This window comes from Musa acuminata, chromosome BXJ3-1 (genome assembly GCF_036884655.1).
Source record: "Musa acuminata AAA Group cultivar baxijiao chromosome BXJ3-1, Cavendish_Baxijiao_AAA, whole genome shotgun sequence".
Classification (NCBI taxonomy): Eukaryota; Viridiplantae; Streptophyta; class Magnoliopsida; order Zingiberales; family Musaceae; genus Musa; species Musa acuminata.
This window is the reverse complement of record NC_088349.1, coordinates 28,542,879-28,564,837: the sequence shown is the minus strand read 5'-3', so window position 1 is coordinate 28,564,837 and position 21,959 is coordinate 28,542,879. Positions and strand designations below refer to the sequence as shown.

Here is a 21,959-nt window from a genome sequence, read left to right as displayed (position 1 = left end):
GAAATCATCATTGATATTTAAAAAACTCGAAGCTCTTTGTTGTGGTCAATAAAAGCTGTGATTTTTTTTTTCTTTTTTAGGTAAATTGATGTTTATATTTTGAAGTCTGGTACTCATAGGAGAATATTTGCTTATAGCGTACGGCTCACGGCAGCATCCGAACCCGTTTTCCAGCCGGTCCCCCACAGCATTAGCGGGCCACCACATCCCCTGCACCCAAAAGGAGCGGCGGCGCTCAGCCCACCTCTCTCTCTCTCTTTCCTCTCGTCTGTCCCCTGAATCCACAAAACCGGAGCTCCCTCGTCTCGAAAGATCCGTTCCCTTCGACACCTACTCTGTTCTCAGTCTTCGATGATCGCCCGCCGATCCCTTTTCCTCTGTCCTTGCTGTTGGCTTGAGCTCCGTTGATATATATCACCTCGAGTCTTCGGCCAGAAAGAGGGCAGGGTCGAGGGGAGTGGTACACAAAAAGAGAGATGGGGAGGTCTCAGCGGCAGCTGAGGGCCGTGCTCCGCAAGAACTGGCTTCTCAAAATCCGCCACCCTTTCGCCACCTGTGCTGAGGTACTCGGTCGCAGAGCACCACCTGTGAATCGTCCCATACCTATTATACCAATTCCCGGATCAAAACCCACTCTCAAGAGGACTATTTCATTTGGTTCGGGGTGATTTCTCTTTCTCTCTCCATTTAAGGTACAATTTGTTTTGTCTTTGTGTCGTTTGATATTTCAGATTCTGCTGCCAACGATTGTGATGTTGATGCTCATCGGAATAAGGTCTAGAGCTGACACGCAAATTCACCCCGTGCAAGCGTAGGCTATCCGCTTCTTTCTCTTCTGTTTTCCACCATCTACTATCCTCGCTTCAGTGTTTACGTGAATTACTCGTCTTTGGTTGCTGCTTGTGGTTTTGATTTTTGCATGTACTTGATTTCTTTCGTTCCAGGTATATTAGAAAGGGCATGCTTGTTGAGGTGGGAAAAAGTGAGATCTCTCCAAGTTTTGACAGTATTTTGAAGTTGTTGTTCGTGAACGGTGAACATCTCGCTTTTGCACCTGACACCGACAAAACAAGGTTGATGCTGGACGTGCTCTCTTCGAAGTTTCCGCTCCTAAAGGTACCATGCCGCGATTATTTGCTTCTTTCCTACTGTTTTCTCATGTCCGTTTCACACGGCACTGTAAACATGTTCCGCGTGAACTCTGCCAATTCATGACGGACGGAAATAGCATGGTATCTACGGACTCTTGGTATTAGAAACTTGATGTCTTCTTTCGGATTTGAATGTGCCTTCATAATGGGCATGGAACTGCCAAGGACTGAGACCCCGTAAAATATATTGTAGGAAAATTAAAGGCAGATGAGCAAGAAACAGTTATTTGTTGCTGTAGATTCACAGCCGGAGAACTAGAACTTGCTCTTTGTCTCTCTTCAAATACAAGAAAACTGAGTGTATCTGCTGTGGCATCTAACCTCTAAAGCCATCCACAGTGGCAATTCCTTTTTAAGTTAAAAATCAAGCAACTTGAGAGTGTAAGCCAGGAAGGATTTTTGAACTTATAATGACTAATTCTCGTCCATAGAGATCACAAGACACAAGAATAGCTGTCGCTTATACTTTGAGATCTTTAGTAATTTTTAAAAATCAAAGATATTGCAGCTTCCAATATAGGAGAAGGTGTCTAATCTTATTATGAACAATAAATGCATCATTGATCTTGCAAAGCATTCCGATAATATTGAAGCTATAGTCTTGTTGAATGTATATATCCTTATTAGAGTCACCATTTGAGAGAGCGAATCCCATTTAAAGTAACTCTATGATAAATTTCTTTATGAGTAAATCTCCTCATAGTTCACTTTATCAACTTTCTGGAAAATTTTGCTACAAGTCAGGCCTAAAATTTGCCATTGACCCTATTTCTCTAACCTTCCGAGCCCACAACAAGTTATCCTAAGTAATTTTCATAGAATCAAGATTGCGTGTAGTGGCTTTCCGCTCAACAGAAACTTTGATGCTTCATGGTTTCGCCTAGTCGCATCAACATCCAAAAAAATGCAGCCTTTCCCCTTTGAAATATTCTTGGGGTATTTTCAATATTGAGAGCTCCATGCTTTCTCCAGATTAATTCTTCTCTTTGCAAAATCTTAAGGTCCTGATGTTTAGAGAATAATGTTGACTCAAAGCCCTTTTCTTTGGTTAAACTTCCTGAAAAGGTTGTTTTGCACAAAATGTTGAACCCGAAGATGGGAAGGTTGATTCTTGGAGGAATGTATTATTTCTTAGAAATAATTATTGAACCCAAAGTTAATTTTGTCTTTTTTTCAGTATATTTATATTTAATTTGTCATGCAATATTTACGCAATTCTTGGTGTAATAGACATTCAGTCTAGTGTTCTTCATGCCATTTCTTTTTGTTCTTGAGCTAAATGGAAAAAAATAATAATACAAAAATAAACATTTTTGGCTGTCTATCACTTTTTTTTTTAATCATTATCTACAATGTTAGCTTTAAATTAAGTATAACAGGCATTTTTGCTTTTTATTAATAGATGGTTGGCAGACTTTACAAGAATGAAGCTGACCTGGAAAATTACATAAGGTCAGAACTGTACGGTGTCAATGATCAAGTGAGGTAAGTCATGATTCTTTCTATAAATTGAATCCTGTAAGGCTGTAACTCATTACTTGGTGACCCTCATTTTAATTCAGTGTGAACTACGGTTCTTAATGTTCCTTTGCTTGAGAATCAACATGTTATTACTTCTTAATGCATATTATTTTTTTTAATCTTTATGGAAGATGGCTTGAGCTCTATATCTGTTTCAGAAAGATTAGCATCGTTCTTGCAGGAACCTATCAAATCCCAAGATCAAAGGAGCAGTAGTTTTTCACGCACAAGGTCCTCAAACATTTGACTATAGCATACGTCTTAATCACACATGGGCTTTCTCAGGTTTTCCTAATGTTAAAACCATCATGGATGTAAACGGACCATATCTCAACGACCTCGAGCTTGGTGTTAACATTGTACCAATTCTTCAATATGGATTCAGTGGATTTCTGACCGTATGAGTTCCTCTTCCTTTCTTTCTATAGGCAATAACAACTTGTGCATGTTAGATTGACCTTTTTCTGAATGTTATATTCTTGATTGATTTTATTTGCAAGTGAAATGGTATTGCTGTTTTCTTTTCATGTTGACAACGCTTTGAAAATGTGGCGCTCTTGTGTGTGGTGACTTGAAGATTGAAATATGTACTTGGAGTAATGATATTATCATGTCACAAGGATAATCTGTAGAGTAAATGCTAATTATGACTTTGTCTGAACCTCTTTTGTTACATATTCATGTTTCACAAACCCCACAGGGTTTATTGGTTATCTTGGTCAATTCTCCATGTGTCACGATTGAACTGCATCATGATTCATAAATTCTCATACTCAGTCATGAAGACTCAACTTCTTCATTTTATTGTATAGTGCATTGCATGAATAATATCAATTCCTGGAATTTTATTGGAATTGCCTAAGTTATTTAGATACATTTGTAGATTTAGTTGTACCTGAGTGCATTAATTTCAATTGTCTCAATTTTGGGATTTAATTTGATATGTGTTCTTGCAGTTGCAGCAGGTGATGGATTCATTGATAATTCTTCTTGCACAACTAAATGGAACTAATGTTATGTCTGAGAGTATAAATGTAACAGAAACATTATCACCTTTTATTGGACCTCGCTCTCATGTGAACTTCAGATGGACGGAGTTTATTCCAGAAAATATCAGAATTGTACCATTTCCAACTCGAGAATATACAGATGATGAGTTCCAGTCAATTGTGAAGATTGTCATGGGATTATTGTGAGTATAAAATTTACTGTATAATAATCATTTTCATTTTCTAAATTTTTTTATTTGTTTAAACTGGGATCTTTTAGAAAATTAGTATTCCTTTTTCTGACTGAGCAATACATGTACAACAGATATTTTTTGTAAAAGACAAAAGCATATATAATAGTTTTCATACTGTAGTAGTTGCATTTAGGGTTCTGAATTTTGGTGGCACCCCGGTGCGGCTAGGTTGTTGGAACGCGGAATAGCATGTTTGGAATGCTGTGTCACTTGGCGTGGTGAGGGTGCTGCCTGAACTGAAATATAAAATGAAAAAGAAAAATGAATGCCTCTGGAATATCAAATCATGGGCAAAAATTAAAACAAAAGCACTAGTTGCTTGCTCTCCTCTGCTTCTGCTGACAGCAGGAGCTGTGGCTTGTGGCCAAGTTCAAAGAGCATTTGGTTCTAAATTGGAAAGAGGATATCGATTGATGCCCTAACATTTGATTAAGTTAAAAGTGAACCTGTCTTTTACTCGGACTGCGTTTGGATGGTGTTGAGAAAATATTGGCTTGAGAAACTTTGGCCAATACAGCAAGTCACTTTTCAATACAGAAGTGACTTGAGAAACTTTTCAATATTGGCTTGAGAAACTTTGGCCAATACAGCAAGTCACTTTTCAAGAAACTTTGGTGTTGAGAAACTTTGGCTTGAGAAACTTTGGCCAATACAGAAAATATTCACTTGAGAAAATACTCGGACTGCTCTCTGATGGATTAGTTGCATTATTTAATTAGTTCAGCAAGTACAGCTACCCTTTTCAATCAATTGGTTTGCAAACTCTTTAGGTGCTAAGAGATTGGAATAATGAATAATAAAAATAAGGTGTCTTGCGTTCATGTAGAGATATAAACTTGATTTGTTAATGCTACCTATTAAGATAAAAAAGCATAAGTCTCATCTAATGGAGAAATAACTGCCTTTAACTACATATTTTCCTGCAGAACCTGTTGATCTCCATATGTACCTTTACTTTATATATATCCCTACTCTACCCTCCACTTTCTTGTGAACTCTGTTTATCTTTTTTGTGTTTGTCATTTTGACCAAAAATTTTATAAAACAGTTATCATGTGCTATAACCTAAGAAGAAAATTTCTGATGCAACAACTGCTGTTATCCGCTCGACCCACTTCCCTCTTGGGCTGCTTTCTGCACCTATTTTGGTCTGAATCCACGGTTGGCCCTAATTGTGGCCCCTTTTGGGAAACTAAACCAATTTAACAGGGCTCAGATCTTGTCCTGATAAAATTGAGTCAGCAGCTCTTACTGACAATAGGAAAGGAGCCAACACTCCCGTTAACTCGACCAAAGTGGCACAGAAATTTTTTATCTTCAGACAGGAGCAAAGATGCAACTGGGTTGTTTGGCCAGGAGTGAAAGGCTTAGGCAACAATGTTTAGAAGGATGAAACAGTTTTTTTTAAAAGTTTTGTTTTGTTAACTTTGTAAGCCTCCTGGCATACGTTTAGGCTGTATTACAGTTGATTCCAGCAGCTAAATGCTCTATTTTCTTAGTTTTTCCTTGCTTTCATAATCTAAACTCTCTTTGGAGGTTTCTACTTCTATTGAAGGGGAATAACACTCATTAGGAGTAATTCCTAATGGAAGAACCTAAAGCATTTGGTTTGTCACTGAAATTAATCAGTTTATGGTGGAAATCATATCGACACCACCTTCATGTCATCCTCAAACTTAAGATCTCTTTTTCACATGTCACCTTAAGAATAAGTTAATTATTTGATCGATGAGCGGAGTAGAGACTGAATCCAGACCAGGAAAGAAATTTGTCATGACTGAAGTTTAAATGACCACTTTTTCACATGTTTAGTTTAAGAACTAGAAAATTGGAATCCAAATCTAGACCTGCATTATGTCTAAGAGTGAAGATAAAGCTATGCTACATGTATTACCCATATAACACACTCTTCCAAATAATTTGCAATGAGAATTTGGTGCCAGTATTTTGATTAATGAACCTAGAGCTGACTTATGGTGTGCAATTATCTCTTTTTATGACCACTATAATTTGCTAGGACTCAGTCTTTTTAATGACTAGTTTAATAATTGAATAATTCACATATTAATAATGTGGCTAGGACTATAGGTAAGTCACCAAGTAATATTAAATAGGTAAGTACCATTTCTTGTCTTAATTCTGCTTTTATTTTGTAATTAGCTTATTCCATGATCTAAAGGACACTGGCGCAATGATTTGTTCCAAGATGTTGCTATTGGCGAATTGGATTGTGGTTGATGTTTCATTCCTTGTTTATTGTAATCAGACTAGTCAATATCGTATGACATGGACTTACATTTTTGTCATCTTCCAAGATCTTTTTGTTGTCAAATTGTTTTCTGGAAGTCTTATTCCTTGTTCTGTGACTTTTAGCTAGTCAATATTGTTCAACATGGGCTTATAATTTTGTAGCCTTCCAAGGACTGCAGATCACTTGATATACTAAAAGGAAACCATTTTCTCATGATTCCTTTTTCTTACATTTGAGTGTTTTTGTTGGGTGAAATAGGTATCTTTTGGGATTTCTGTATCCAATTTCTCGTTTAATCAGCTACTTTGTGTTTGAGAAGGTAAGCTGAACAACATGTGTTTGGTATCATTTTTCTGAGGATGATAAATTATTTTTCTGTTTGTTTGGAATTGATTCTTTTGGTTATATTATTTTCCAGGAACAGAAAATTAAAGAAGGTCTGTACATGATGGGACTTGAAGATAAAATATTTTACCTTTCTTGGTTTATTACATATTCAGTACAGGTGATTGTTATGTGTTTGACATTTATTCTATTGTTTTAACATTCAAACTATCAAATATAAATGAACTCTTGTTCTGTCTTTGATGCTGTCAGAGATCTTGAAATGTACCAATGGCAAAGCAACCATTCATGTTAAGATACTATTCATAAAAAAAGCCTTGTACAATTGACATGAATACCATCAAGTTTAAGGGTAGTAGATGTCAGAGAGGAGGAAATTGTTTGAAGGTATATAGATATAAGAGATTGAGAGATATGAATCAATGGAATGGACGACGATGATGAGGTAGTGAATCTTGATGATCATTAGAGCTTTAGGTTTGGTAGATTTTTGAATTTCTTTTGTTTTGTAATTTATATATGAACTGATTTAATTACTGTTTTTGTTGATAATGGTGGAGAGCATCTTGTGTATGTAACAATCTAAAAATTAGTGATTTTATTGAAGTTCTTGTTTTAGTGATTATCTTAAGCCTTAAACATATTTTTATTAATTTTCATGAAGCAACTACCTTGCTTTGCTTGGATGAGCATCTAGCACTATTAGTAATAAGGGACCTTGCGCCATGAAGTGACTACTGCTTTTGATCAAGGTATGCAGTTTCGAATAATACCGCCTGTACCGGGCGGTACGTACCGGTCCGTCAATTGACCGGTATACGGACCGCTCGTTACCGGATGGTATAAGTATATATATATATTATATTATTTTATTTTTTTAAAGGTGACGTCGCGTCGCCTCGACGACGTCACCCGGAGAAGGGAAAAATTTTTTTTTAAAGGCGACGTTGCCCAGAGAAGGGAAAAAAAATCTATATATTTTAAAGGCAACGCGACATCGCCTTTTATAAAAATATTTTATATATAAAAAATCTTTTATATATATATATATATATATATATATATATATATATATATATATATATATATATATATATATACTGAGCGGTATATACTGTATTGTACCGTACTATACTGAGCGAATGTCGAAAAGCCAGTACGGTACGGTATTTCAAATCTTGCTTTTGACTATATTGCAATGAGGATGATACAAGTTATGGAGAATAATTCATTATAATATAGACATATTAATACAAAATAAATCATAGTATATCATAGAAAGATGTTGTTATAGTAATTATATCTTACAAAAAGGTAAAAACTTATTCACCTGTAGGTAATTGATTGACAATAGGTGGCCTTGATGCTTCTCTAATCACCATACAGGTGAAGTATAGGCAAAGTAACGACAAAGGAAAGAAAAAAATCATTTATAGATAGTGCTTATAGGATTTGGGACAAGTCCTCTTCATAGTTTGTCTCTGTGATGACATCCTATTTTTGTAAGAGATTAAAAACTACTCTTTGTCTTCCCTGTATGTCCTTTAATATTATTTCCTTTGTACTTCCTAGCAATGAATGGACAACACTGCAGTAATGATGCCATACAACAAATCTGATGCTTATAGTGAATATCAAACATTCTAGTGGTTTTGTCTCCTCCTTTGTTTCATAGTCATAGTCAGAGTTCTTTTCTTCAAGGATTTTAATTTCGAATGATACCGCCAACAAATTTGAACCGCCAGCAGATCGGTACGCGGACCACATGCTGTCGGGCGGTATTAGCCTGGCTGCGGCGAAGGAAGAAGAAGCGTCGAGGGAGAAGAGGGAGAAGGTGCTTGAAGAAGAGGGTGAAGAAGAGGGAGAATCGGGAGAACCTCGATGCTTTTCGATTTGACGTCGCCCTCCCACGACGATCCCGATCCAGAAGGTAATTGAGAGGCGGCGGCTTAGCTTCTTTTTCATCGCCTTCTTCACCGAAGGCTGAAGACGCCTGCGGCATTCGACGCATTCTTCACCCAAGGCCAGAGGCGGCCTTCGACACCTTCACCGAATGCCACATATGAGGAGAAGACTAGTCTTGTCATCTGATGCGACGAGGAGAAGAAAAGGAGGCGACGTTGCTGAGGCAACGTACACCTCCTTTATATATATATATATATATATATATATATATATATATATATATATATATATATATATATATCAAGCGGTACACCCTAGCGTATTGCTCGGTATGCTTGTACCGTACCGTACCGTATCGAGCAAAGCTCGAAACACCGGTACGAAACGAAATTACGAACCTTACTTTTCTCTTTTCAACATTTTGGTTTCCCCCTTTCTTACCGTCCTTCCACTCCCCTCCTTTTCTCTTTTATGGCAACGAATGGGCTAGAGTTGGACAAAATTGGCAATGTTTAGTTGAGTTTGGGCAAATCTGGCCAATTTTAACTGATCTGGCGATATGGCTGACAAATCAGCCAAAATCAGATCAGTCTTGGATGGTAAATCAGGCTTGATACTAAAAGTTAGGTCTGACCTCGCCAGAGGCTTCTTCCTACCGAATTGTCCTGATTATGTGGCATTCCAAGTTTTGTGTCGACACCATCTGACTAGACTTTAATGAATGACATTGGTGTTTCGTTTGAGTTCTAATTCATGGAAGGATGCATCACAGAAAATGGGTGTCTTGGACAGGATGGCCAGGACAAATATACATAGTGCTTTTGAGCAAGATCTGCAATTTCGTACCATACCAGAGTTTTGACGTTTGCTCGGTACGATACGAAACTGTATACCGAGCGGTATACCGTTCGGTATACCGAGTCGTTGAACGTCGCCTTTTTCTAATATATATATATATATATAATTTTATTATTATTTTTCGTTCCTCCCGGGCGGTCCGCGTACCGGTATGCCGTCGAACCGGTACATACCGCCCGTACCAGACGGTATCATTCGGTATTGCCTATGTTGCTTTTGAGGGTACTTGCAGCTTAATAGTGCCTGTAACTGGACTTAGAAGTGGGATCATGGATCTATGATGATGATTGTTAACTTTCTTTTTCCCGATAATTGTTGTTATATTCCTCTCCATCTCTTATTCTCTTGGAGGCATCTCTTCCTTGAAGAGAAGTACCCATAAGGAGGAGACCAATCTTGAATCCTTCTCTTGTCTAATGATAGTACCTTGGCTTGGGATTGGGTGCCAACTTTAGCTCGTTGATCTAAGTATAGAATAGAGTGACACCCACCATGCTGGTTGTCAGTTGGCACAATATGAATGGTAAAAGAATGTGCAAGTGTATGGGTTCTGGTCACAAAGGAAAGAAAAAAGAAGAGAAAAACAAAGCATGTGTTGGAAAAGGCATACGTATGACGTAATGCCCTCATATCATGTAGGCATTGTGTTCTTTTCTTTCTCAAAATTCTGAACTCAGTTGAGATGACCAGGGGCTGGAGTATGCGGATGCCTTCCACTTTGTTCTTCTGTCAAGTCACAAAATTTGGGAAACAATTGTAAGTTAAGTAATATTTATACTGGTCCAGTCCTACAATAAAGTTGTTTGGCCATCTATTTTCTTCACTTAGGAACAACTATTTCATTCATCATAAAATAGGATATTTTGCGCTGCCTTCTTCTGACAGAAAGATGGTCTCTTTTAAAATGGTATGACAATTGGGAAACTTTCAACCTTGTCTTGATACTTTGATTGAATTTTAAAATTCCATGTTTTCTTCTGAGCTTTGCTATTTCATGGAACAATATTGATGGGAAATGCCTTAATATGCAGTGATGATGTCATGATCAGCACATGACACTGTTGGGATCTGGTTGTTTGTAGATCTCACCACTTAATATTGGCCAACGTGATTGATTGGATTGATCCAAGCTGAAAAGATAAGTATACTATTGCTGCAAATTTGGACAGCAGAAATAAAAAATAGCATATGAGAAAGGAAGATAAGTGAAAATCTTGTATGGTAGAAAAACACATAGAAGGTCTTGTAACTAGTGAAAAGTGGTATGATTTTATATGGAAATGACCATGTACATATGGAAATGGCACAACTGAGTGCTGATTTGGTATATAATGAGATAAAATCAATTACGGCTCTGATTAGGGTTCTTTTTTCTGAAGACTATTTTTGTTTCTCAAATAGTTGAACAATACTTGTGTTTTTCCATGTCAGATTAAGTCTTCTTTTGGAATCAGAATCCTTTATGAATCATTTTGAGATTCAAGGGCTGTAAATAGAGATGAGGATAGAAATTTGAGTGAACACGTTTATTTAATTTTGCTCTCAGCAACTTTATATCTAACAAAAAAAAAAGGGTGATTGTTCTTGTTAAAATAATAGACTATTAGGTTAATAGGGTGATTGCTCTTGTTAAAATAGTAGACTATTAGGAAAAGTAACCTAAAGCCTGTACAACTTTAATCAGAAAACATAACTGAAATTGCTAATAACACAAGTGGTATTAGAAGTTTGAAATTTGAGTTTGGATAGTATTTGTCTACTGGAAAGCACCACTAAGTCTCTTGTTGTTAATATAATAGATGTGTCAAATTTAACATATGGATGGTATATGTTACACATCAAAGATGGATAGATGTCCTGCCCTTTGTGAAAATGAACTATGAACATAATCTTTGCATGGAAGTGCTTGGACAGTTCACACCAACACATAAGCTTCAAAAAAGATCTGTGAAGTTCGTTAATTTTCCCATGGATGAGATACTGATCATGCATGTGGTATACTGACCTATACTGCTCGATATTACTGAAAAAAAATAGAAAAATGACATACCAAGCGTGATCGGACTAGTATTTTAAATTTCAAACCATGGTCATAAGTAGGGTTTTTAATTTCGAATAATACTCGCCCGGTATGGGTGGTACGTATCAGTCCGACATCATACAAGTACGCAGACCGCCCGCTACCGGGCAGAACGCTCAATACCACCTTGTATCGAACGATACGAGGGTATATCGGATGGTAACAATCAAAATTGCCCGGCATAGCTTGGTAATGTTCGATTTCGACCGTTACCGATCTGTAGTAGTGCTCCAACGGTCATTTTGACCGTTGGAGCCCTTTCTCATGGGTTTTTAAACTCATCTTCTCCTCTATTTCATTCTCACACTCTCTTAAACTATCACAAACTCATTTTTTCTCACATTTACACTCCTAAACTTTACAAAGCAACGATTTATGAATTGACAATTCAAATGATTTTTTTGTAAATATTTCAATATTTACAGAAGAGCAATCTGTAATGGGGATTCTTTCTTATTTTAAAAGTTTGTTCGAAAAACCCTACAAACAAAGAACTACTCCTTACTCAAGTTCCCACTAAGGACCAATGATTTATTCTTCTTTTTTTACTTTTATTTTCCGAATTACTTATGACAAAATAAAAATATAGGATTTTTGAGTAGTCTACTTCCCGTCAAATGATGAATCCCCTTAAAAGAATACTTTGGGACTCGTAAGGGATTTTTACTTGTCTATATATCGTTCTATTCGATCCTTTAGGTCCCTACTCACCTCGATGGTTATCCCATGATGCCCCTTAAAGCATATATGCGATAGATAGACTTCTGTAACCATGCTATATTTGCTTGCTTAAACGGAATCTCTCTATATAGAAATAGAATAGCTGATTCCACAAAAAAGTGTTTTTTCACGAGGTATAACTAGCAATTCCTATTTATACGGAATCGACCATGGATCAATTCCCCTTGCATTTGGAAGTATTGAATACACCTATAATTCTGAGTTTCGTCATTCGTGTTACTTTTACTTCTCCCAAAACACATGTCAGAGCCGGGGGTACCCCAATTGGATTTAATGGGATGACAGTTTCTCAGTCCGAATCTGTAAAACGAAAATTTTGATCAAATCACACATCGCAGTATACTAGGCCTTCTAATTCCTTAAGGGGTTTATCTAAAAGATTCGCGATATAACTAGGAAGACGTTTCAAATACCACACATGAGTCACTGGACATGCGAGTTTGATGCATCCCATTTGATATCTTCGTATCCGAGAATCAACAAATTCAACCCCGCATTGTTCACAAAATTTCGGGTCTTCTTTTTCAGCTCCAATCACTCGATAATTTCCACAAGCACAAATTACACTTTTTATGGGCCTAGAGATTCTTTCACAAAACAATCCATCTTTTTCTGGTTTATTGGTCTTATAATGAAACGTAGAGGGCTTTGTCACCTCTCCAACTATCTCTCCATTAGGTAAAATTTTGTTGGCCCAAGCCTTTATTTGTTGAGGAGAAACTAGTCCAATTCGAAGTTGTTGATGTTTATACCGGTCAATCATAGAATAGAAATTCTGATCCATTCAGATCAAGCTTCCTTCCTATTAATCTGGAAGTTCTTCTCAAATACAAGGAAATGATTCAGTTCTAGAGCTAAAGATCGTAGTTCTCGAACGAGCAATCGAAAAGATTCTGGAGCATCTTCTGGGTTAGATACTCTTCCTCCAATGATCGTAGCACCAAGTACTTCTTGACGAGCTCTAATATGATCAGATTTATAAGTAAGCATCTCTTGTAAAATATGAGCAACACCAAATCCCTCTAGAGCCCAAACTTCCATTTCCCCTACTCGTTGTCCCCCTTGCTTCGCCCTTCCTCTAAGGGGTTGTTGTGTAACAAGTGCGTAATGTCCACTAGAACGTCCATGGATTTTATCATCAACTTGATGAATTAATTTTAAAATATAGGACTTTCCTATTAGAACAGGTTGTTCAAAAGGATTTCCTGTTCTTCCATCAAATATTCTGCTTTTTCCCGGATATTCGGGTTCAAATACCCATGGATTTTTTGTTTGCTTACTGGCTTCATATAATTCGGAAAACACTAGTTTTCTCGAAGCCTCTTGCTCATGTCTCTCATCAAAAGGTGCTATTCTATAATGTCTCTTTAGCAGATCCCCCGCTAACCTGAGTGAGCGTTCAAATATCTGTCCCACATTCATTCGTGATGGTACTCCTAATGGGTTGAAGACCATATCAACAGGTGTTCCATCTTGCAAATAGGGCATATCTTGTCTAGGCAAAATTTTTGAAATGATACCCTTATTCCCATGTCTTCCAGCTACTTTATCACCTACTTTGATTTCAAGTTTCTATGAAATATATACACGAATCATTTCTGAATTATAACAGGAACCCCCCTTTTTCTGGATCCATCTCACATCAATAACGCGACCACTTATACTATACCTATATTTATTTCTAACTTAAAAACCCTATCCTAACTTTTTTTTTTATTTTTAGTTATTTTCGGAGGATTTTACGCCTAAATTTGGTGTACCGCCCGGTACACAGTACCGTACCATACTGAGTGAAGCTCGAAACTTTGGTACGGTACGAAATTTCAATCCTTGGTCATAACTATCATATCCTTTTCTGTGAACGTAGCCAAAGTTTGCATGTTGGTTCTGTTACCTGCATAGTACTTTTTTTAATAGATACTTATAATTTCTTCATGTTGACACAATGAAGAGTTACAACCATAAAATATACCGAAGAAGATAACATGTAGTAATTGATTACATTGGAAGCTTAGATAGAAATTCATAGATTCTCTGTGAGGTTCCTCCCTTCTTTTGTTAGTCCACTCATATACACTTGGTTGTATCTTTTGCTTTATTTTTGATTCTTTCTTGATCGATATTATCACTTTTTCATTGTCTTTTGTTTAATTTAGAGCACAGGATAGAAGCTTCGAATCTCTCTTTTGCTTTTCACCATATTTTGTGTGTGTTTCCTTTTCTATTATTTTCTGGCAAAGATTTGATGTTGTAAATTTATAACATGTAATAAGTAACATGTTGACAAAAATGCTAATTTTGGTTTGTTTCTTGTTTCTTATTCTTTCCATTATGTTGAATATTTGAATTTATACTTTTTTACCTGCAGTTTGCAGTTTCATCAGCAATTATAACAGCTTGTACAATGGGAAGCATTTTCAGATACAGTGACAAATCAGTGGTGTTTGCATACTTCTTCCTGTTTGGTTTAAGTGCAGTCATGCTTTCTTTTTTTATCTCTGCATTCTTTTCACGTGCAAAGACAGCTGTAGCAGTTGGAACTCTTTCTTTTCTGGGTGCCTACGTTCCTTATTACACTGTCAATGACCCTGCTGTCCCTTTGTTAGTATTTTATTGCATTTCTGAATTTCTTCATAGAGACCTTCAAGCTGATGTGAATATGTTAATGCGGATGTTAGGGTATGGAAGATGATGGCTTCTTTGCTCTCCCCTACTGCTTTTGCACTTGGGACAGTGAATTTTGCTGATTATGAGCGTGCTCATGTTGGTCTTCGCTGGACCAATGTTTGGCAGGTAATTATTTTTTCAGTTTGAAACTGCAATTAAGGGTTCAAGGAATCAGATCCATATCCTAATATTGTGATTTATAGGCATCATCTGGAGTTAATTTTTTGGTGTGCCTCCTGATGATGGTGCTTGATATGTTTCTGTATTGTTCCCTCGGGCTATACTTCGATAAGGTATTGTCTGTTATATTTGGAACTGTTTGACTCATATTCTGCCTGCAAAATATTTCATATTAATTTTTTAATGTAAATTGGACTTTACTATTTTGCGTGTTCATCTATGTGCAAACATTATTTTAGAAGACAAAGAAAATTAATTGAAGATGTTCATATTAATTAAAGATAAAGTGAAGTTTTTGTGAGTAAGGTTCGTTTCATCCAGTGATTTAAAAAGCGCTAGGCGCCAAGGTCCAAAAATGCTCGAGGCGTTACGCGCTCGCCCGAACGAAACGAGACGCAAAAATATAAACATATATAATATAATTAATAAATATAATTATTTAAATAAAAATAATATTAAATTAAGAAAATCTTGCAAAATCATAATATCACATTAACAAAGGGTCTCAAAATTAAAAAAAAAAATTTTAAATAAATAAAAATTAGTAGTATTAAAATCAAAATAATATATTATTAATCTAATAAATAAAAAATACTATTATTAGTATATAGTTAACAGTATACTGTTAATATACTGTTCACAGTATACTATCGAGTCGATGTGAGAAGAGTAAGAGTAAGACAGTAGTGGCGAGCAGCGGTAGTGGCAGCGAGAGCGACGACAGTGGCAAGCAGCGGTAGCGGCAGCGAAAGCGCAGCGTAAGAGTAAGACCAATGCTGCTGACTGAGAGCAGCGACAACGGTAGTAGGAGCGACGAGCACCGATAGTGGCAGTGGCAGTAGAGAACAATGATAGTGGAGACAAAATGTCGGCGGCAGAATCGCAAGCAGGGTTAGGGTTGGAGAAGTCGCGAGAGGGATGCTGGGAGGCTGATATCAGTGCTTTAGTTGCTTCGATTGAACCAACTAAAGCACCGAGGCTGTTTGGTTTAACCCGGGTGCTTGCCCGAGCCTAGGCGCCAGGCGCTTCGGGCAAGCGCCTAGGCGGCCTCTTTGAAGCGCACCACTTGGACATGAAGCGAGGCGCTCGGGCCTCGCCTCACCTCACCCGAGCGCCTAGGTGAGCGCTTGAGTGCCTGTTGAAATCGTTGGTTTCATTTTCCAATATGGTTCAGTACAGGTGGTGTTTGCTAGTCCGACATGTTATTGGTACCTAAACCACATGAAATCGGGCGGTACACCTGTATCGAACCTATACTGGATGGTATCACCTGGTACATGGCCCGATGCAGGCCCTGCACCAGGTGGCCTTCTTTATTTTTTCAGCCTTTTTTTTGACTTTTTTTTTTAAAAACTTGTTACGTACAAGTGTACAATGTGCTATGCTAGTGTAGCGGCAGGTATTTTCATGATTTGAGACCTTAGTTACTAGTTCTATTTCTTATATATTATGCCAACATGCTGTTGTCATGTTTTTTAAACCATTCTTTTATTTGGGTTTCATATTCCTACTACCTTAATGTTTTAATTATATCTCTACTTGGTTGTCAAATAACTTTTAATATGAAGAGATATCTGGTCTTTAACTTGAAGATACTTGTCAGGTTTGTATTTTGATGTCGTGATTATTCTCTCTCTTTTTTTGATTGGTTAGATTCTTTCTAGAGAGGATGGAGTTTGGCATACTTGGAACTTTTTGGTTACTACGATACTTTGGATAAGGGATAAAACTTTTGCCAATAATACTGGAAGATTGGACGACAAACAACATAATGAAGTACCAGGAATAGAGAAAAGATGGACCGGTCAAGTTGTTTGTGAACCTGCTATAGAAGCAATAAGCTTGGATATGAAGCAACAAGAACTTGATGGCCGGTATGTTTTTGACATAAAAGATGTAGTTGAGGTGAATAGGATAGTTGGCTCAGTTAAATTTGTATTTTCTTCTCCAGTTGCATCCAGGTGAGAAATCTGCATAAGGTCTATATGACAAGGGAGGGAAAACATTGTGCAGTTAATTCACTTGAAGTCACTCTTTATGAAAATCAGATACTTGCTCTTTTAGGTATGCTTGGCTGTCTGAGATGTTGTTCATACATATTTTCTTTCCTTTTTCAGAATGGCAATATATAAACTTTTTAGACATGAATTTTCTTAAATTCAAACATCATAAATTTCCTATAGTACTTTGAAATCTGTAGGTATGGCCAAATGATGCTTTGCAAAAAAAAGCTATGTATCTGTTCCTAGTTCAGCTAACAAAAAATGAATATTTATTTACAGAAAAGGAGTTTCCTCATAATATTGAAAAAAAAACAAATTCATAAGCAGGCAATAAGTTTAAAATTTATTTGTCCATTGTTTAGTGCTCCATAAGATGACATTGTAATAAAAGATCCATATGCCAAATGATTATGTAATACATCATCTTGGGTCAACAACTCTTAAGAAATAAAAAGTCCATGTGCATATAGAAGTATGAAAAAAGTGATACCCTTATTTGTTGGGCACTGGATGGTGAATACGATGACATTATATGATGTAGTTTTGAACCAATGTTTATTTTACCCTTTGCTTATGCTTCAACATTTCATTAAGAAAACATTCTAAAAAGTTTTCGTGAAAAATCGACCAAATATACTCAAGGTTTTCAACTTTATGCAGTGCAATATATGTTCTAAAATCACACTAATTTAAGTATTTTGTTTTGTTACTGAATGGCTCAATTTACACTGTAGGGCATAATGGTGCTGGTAAAAGCACAACCATATCTATGCTGGCTGGTCTTCTTCCTCCTACATCTGGTGATGCATTGGTATTTGGCAAGAATATTACAACAAACATGGTGAGTACTCTCTTACATTCTAAGGTGCTTTCCTCTTTGGTTTATTTGGATTTCATGATGTGACTATATGGATGATATTGACATATTTTGTGGTCAAGTATACAACAATAACTTTCCTATATCCGTCTTGCCTATTAGAAGACTCTCTATATGTAGTATGTTGTGTATCTACGAAATTGGAGCATGCAGTTACAAGTGTTGGTAATTAGGGTAGAATTATGTCTTTTGTAGAGGAAAAAGATGATAGAGGGTTGTTATCTGGAGACAAATGTTCTTGAAGTTCAAGTATGCAGCCTGAAACAGTTCCAATGTTAAGATATTTAGTATAGCTCTGTACCATTGTAAATGATTATTGAAAAGAAAATGAGCAATATACTGAGTGATACTACTTGGTATTATGAAGTGGTCTTGTCCATTGCATGTGCATGATTGAAAGGTAAAAAACTGGGCAGCTTATGGTGTCCATAATTTAAAACTATGGTTCAAGAAAGAATTCACTTTTTGTGGCATGTTGACAATGGTAGCTATTGCGTGTGCCACTTGCAAGCTTTGGTATAATGGTGTACCAACACAATTGTTTTACAATGAATGAAAGCAAGATAAAACAGGTAGGAATTAGACAAAAAACCAGGGTTTGCTATACCGATGCATACTGCTCGGTACGGGTGGTATGTACTGGTCCGACAAGATACCGGTACATGGACCGCCCTCTATCGGGCGGTACCAATCACTTGACCTCGTATAGGGCGATACGAGGTTTGTACTAGGTGGTAACAATTGAAATCCGACTGTTATTGATTAGTACTAATCGGTAATGGTTGGATTTCGATCGTTACCGATCAAGGGCTGAGATTGCCCCATTTAAAATAGTCAATTTAATCGTTTGAAGCTTAGAAAAGGGTTTTTAAACTCTTTCTTCCCCCTCTTTTAACTCATTTCACTCTATCAATCTCTTAAACTTTCTCATCTCTCGCTTATTCTCACATTTTCACTCTTCTAAACTCAACAAAGCTACAATTTCTTTCTAGATATGTATACTCTTTTTAGATTTTTATTTATTTATGAGATGATTAAGTCTATTCTATGTGGTGTATGACTTAATGTCTAATATGTTGTTTGATATGTTTTTGATGGTAGAATAGTGTTAACTAGGGAGTCATTAAGGTCTTTAATGTGGTGTATACCTAAAATCATAAGGTTTTTCTTATGATTTTAGGTATAGCATTGATATGCTTTGGTATGCCTCGATACGCATCGTACTGAGAAGCGCTCGGTACACCAGGGCGGATCTAAATTACAATCCTTACAATAAACTATGTACAATATTTAAATGTTAATCCTTTTAACTAAGGTTCGTAATTTCGGTCTATATTGGCATACTAAGCCTTGCTCAGCATAGTACATACCGAGGTGTGTCGACGGTTCACCAGGGTGTACCGAGCGGTACGCCTAAAAAAGATGAAACACTAATACATATTGTATTAGTGTTTTCAGCTATGTTAGCTATTTTAGTTAAAATAGCTAAAAGGTCGGTAACGGTCGGCTCGGTACACCTAAAAAAGAAGAAACACTAATACATATTGTATTAGTGTTTTCAGCTATGTTAGCTATTTTAGTTAAAATAGCTAAAAGGTCGGTAACGGTCAATTTCGACCGTTACCGCCGAGTACAAGTTGGTAACAATCGAAATCGACTGGTACCGCCCAGTACAGGTTGGTAACGGTTAAAATTTCGATTGTTACCGCTTGATATATCCCCGTATCGTCCGATACATGGCCAAAAATTCGGTACCGCTCGGTAGCGGGCGGTCCGCATGTCGAGAGGCTCTCGGATCGGTATATATTGAAATTAAAAACCATGCTTTTAACAATGGTTTTAATAGCGATTGGTGTTAGCTAGCTTAGCTGATAAAGCCTTATTAGATCCGCAAGGTTCTGGGATTAAATCCTGCATTTATCATATACCTTTTACAAAAAACAAAAATCCTTTTAATTGTGGAATTGTTAGCATTGACTTGCTGTGGGAAAACTATGGTATTTTATAATGGAATGGTATCAAGGATTTGAAAGCCAGCCCATGCTGAATATTGATAGACGATTGTATCAGTATGTTACAATAGTGTTGCTTGGTACACCACTCGATATAGAATAACATTTTGCTCATACCGGAAAGAAATGGATGGTACGTACGGGTCAATTTATATGTGGACTGCCCCGGTTTCGAGCTATCTAGTTCGCCTTATAAAACTTTTCTAACCCTAATCGCTTCTCACGTTTGTTGCACGCCCTCAGTCTCTCAACACAACCTCTCACGCATGTCGGGACCTTGCCGCTCATCGTCGCCATGCAATGCATTCGTCTTCCTACACTATCTCCTCTTCTTCCTTCTTCCTTCCTCCCTCCTTCATCCTCTTCCCCCACTGCCCCTTTCTCTTCTCCTTTTTCTTTTTCTCTGAAACACCAATACGTGTCGGTGTGCCGGTACATTGTACACTGATACTGATTGGTATGTACCGGTTTGACCAGATCACCGAAATGGGTCCAGTGTCTGAAACGAATACTTGCCACTCGGTATATGATAAAAAGTTTCAAAATATAAAAAAGAAGAAAATGGGGGTAATTCTCTTACTATTCTTCTCATCTTCTTTGAAGGCCAATGTTTGGATTGATGTTGGGACTTCTGTTTGTGAGAGTCAGATTCATCTTATCATCATTTCCTTATTTTTATCAATCTTATCAATCTCATCTCATCATATCAATTTCCTCTTATTCTTTGATTGTCTTCTTCCTTTCTCCTGCACCATTCTACTCAAATGATGAATCAGAGGCTGACTATGATAATTGAGATCTAAAAAAGGCAATTCCATGTAAATTTTAATTGGACTGTGGCTGTCAGGCCTCACTGAACAAAGTGTAAAAACTCTTAAAATGGCTTGTCTGGTGGGTAATAGTAGGTTTTATCATTTTGGACTGGTTTATGCATAGGTTTATTCTTCAAACGTTATGGTTCAATTGGTTTTAAAAGCCTCAAGCGGTACATATTATGCTGTTCGTTGTATTATTGTTTAGAAGCAGAAAATAATCATGTTGGTTGTACTATTTCTGGAAATTATCTTCAATATCGTCCTTGCAACCTTTGTACTCATCACAGATTGTTGGCTAATATGTCCGCCTATCTGTCTCCTCTCTTTGTGCTTTTTTGCTACAACCTTAATACTTTCTGAGCATCTAATCTACCTTGAAAGTTCACCTGATCTGTTACATAGCCTTTGTATATTTTGCCACATTTGGGAAAATCTGTCAAATGCTGTTTTAGGCAGGCTATTCAACCATCTTGATTTATGCAGTTGGAGTGGATGCATTGTCAATCATAGCAGTTATCCAAGTGACTTGCATGTTGCTATGATAGTTTGGTACTCTATTGATTCGGTGTCATTTTCCTGTGCAAATTCTCATCCTGAGGTGCATAACTATAAAATATGTACTTGCCATTGGAATATGGTGCTCATTTACTAGGATTGGTCTAAATCCAACCTGAGGTGCATAATTATAACAGTAGTACCGTGATAAAAGACAATTCTAGTGAACTCCATCCCATAAAGTTATACTTGCCATGGTCCTACTTGTCCGATGTGCCTTCTACCACAAGGGATGTTCATGATGATGATGCGACCACGTTACCGTATTAGCCATGAGAGTCATAAGTCCTTCAGATGTATTGTATAGATCTACAATTTTGTCGTATCGATCACTCCAATATATCTGCCATTATCTTATGTAGATCATTTTGGTGGTAGAGGCAGCCAAGCAGGTATAATTTATTATGCTTATATGTTAGTTAGAACTCCTTCCTATGTACATGTGTTCTTTATATACTACATGTGATCCTTGTCTGATATATGCTATTATGTTTTGATTTCGTATAATTATTTTCTAGATTAATCATTTACTTGTTATCAATGTTGATTGTATATTTGTATATGCCAAGAATAGGTGAGAAAGAATCTTAAATTAGGTTTTCTGGCCTATTTTTCGGCTTTTTTTGTACCTTGGTATGCATCATTGTATTGTCTTAATATGCCTTGCGCACTGGGCTCATACCAGTCCTAGCATCGGCCATTACATGTCTGGAACATGAAATTGAGTTCCTGGCTTTAGACCTCTTCATCTCTTT

At 36.9% G+C, this 21,959-nt stretch overlaps 1 protein-coding gene across 5 annotated transcripts in view; it reads left to right on the top strand.

Annotated features, from left to right (window-relative positions):
- The first annotated feature begins 209 nt into the window (after positions 1–209).
- LOC135629521 (ABC transporter A family member 1-like) overlaps positions 210–21,959 on the top strand; it is an 80,498-nt gene continuing 58,748 nt past the window's right edge. The window contains exons 1-14 of one of the 5 annotated variants that reach the window (XM_065137000.1): positions 210–563; positions 732–811; positions 945–1,116; positions 2,554–2,636; positions 2,854–3,070; positions 3,629–3,864; positions 6,425–6,485; positions 6,585–6,671; positions 14,464–14,696; positions 14,774–14,888; positions 14,966–15,055; positions 16,596–16,816; positions 16,894–17,006; positions 17,680–17,786. In XM_065137000.1, the coding sequence (XP_064993072.1) occupies positions 477–563; positions 732–811; positions 945–1,116; positions 2,554–2,636; positions 2,854–3,070; positions 3,629–3,864; positions 6,425–6,485; positions 6,585–6,671; positions 14,464–14,696; positions 14,774–14,888; positions 14,966–15,055; positions 16,596–16,816; positions 16,894–17,006; positions 17,680–17,786 (1,902 nt within the window). In that variant the 5' untranslated portion in view covers positions 210–476. Of the gene's footprint in view, positions 564–731; positions 812–944; positions 1,117–2,553; positions 2,637–2,853; positions 3,071–3,628; positions 3,865–6,424; positions 6,486–6,584; positions 6,672–6,835; positions 6,957–14,463; positions 14,697–14,773; positions 14,889–14,965; positions 15,056–16,595; positions 16,817–16,893; positions 17,007–17,679; positions 17,787–21,959 lie in introns of those variants that run through there. The other 4 variants (XR_010493258.1, XR_010493257.1, XM_065136999.1 and 1 more) reach the window with 4 other exon arrangements.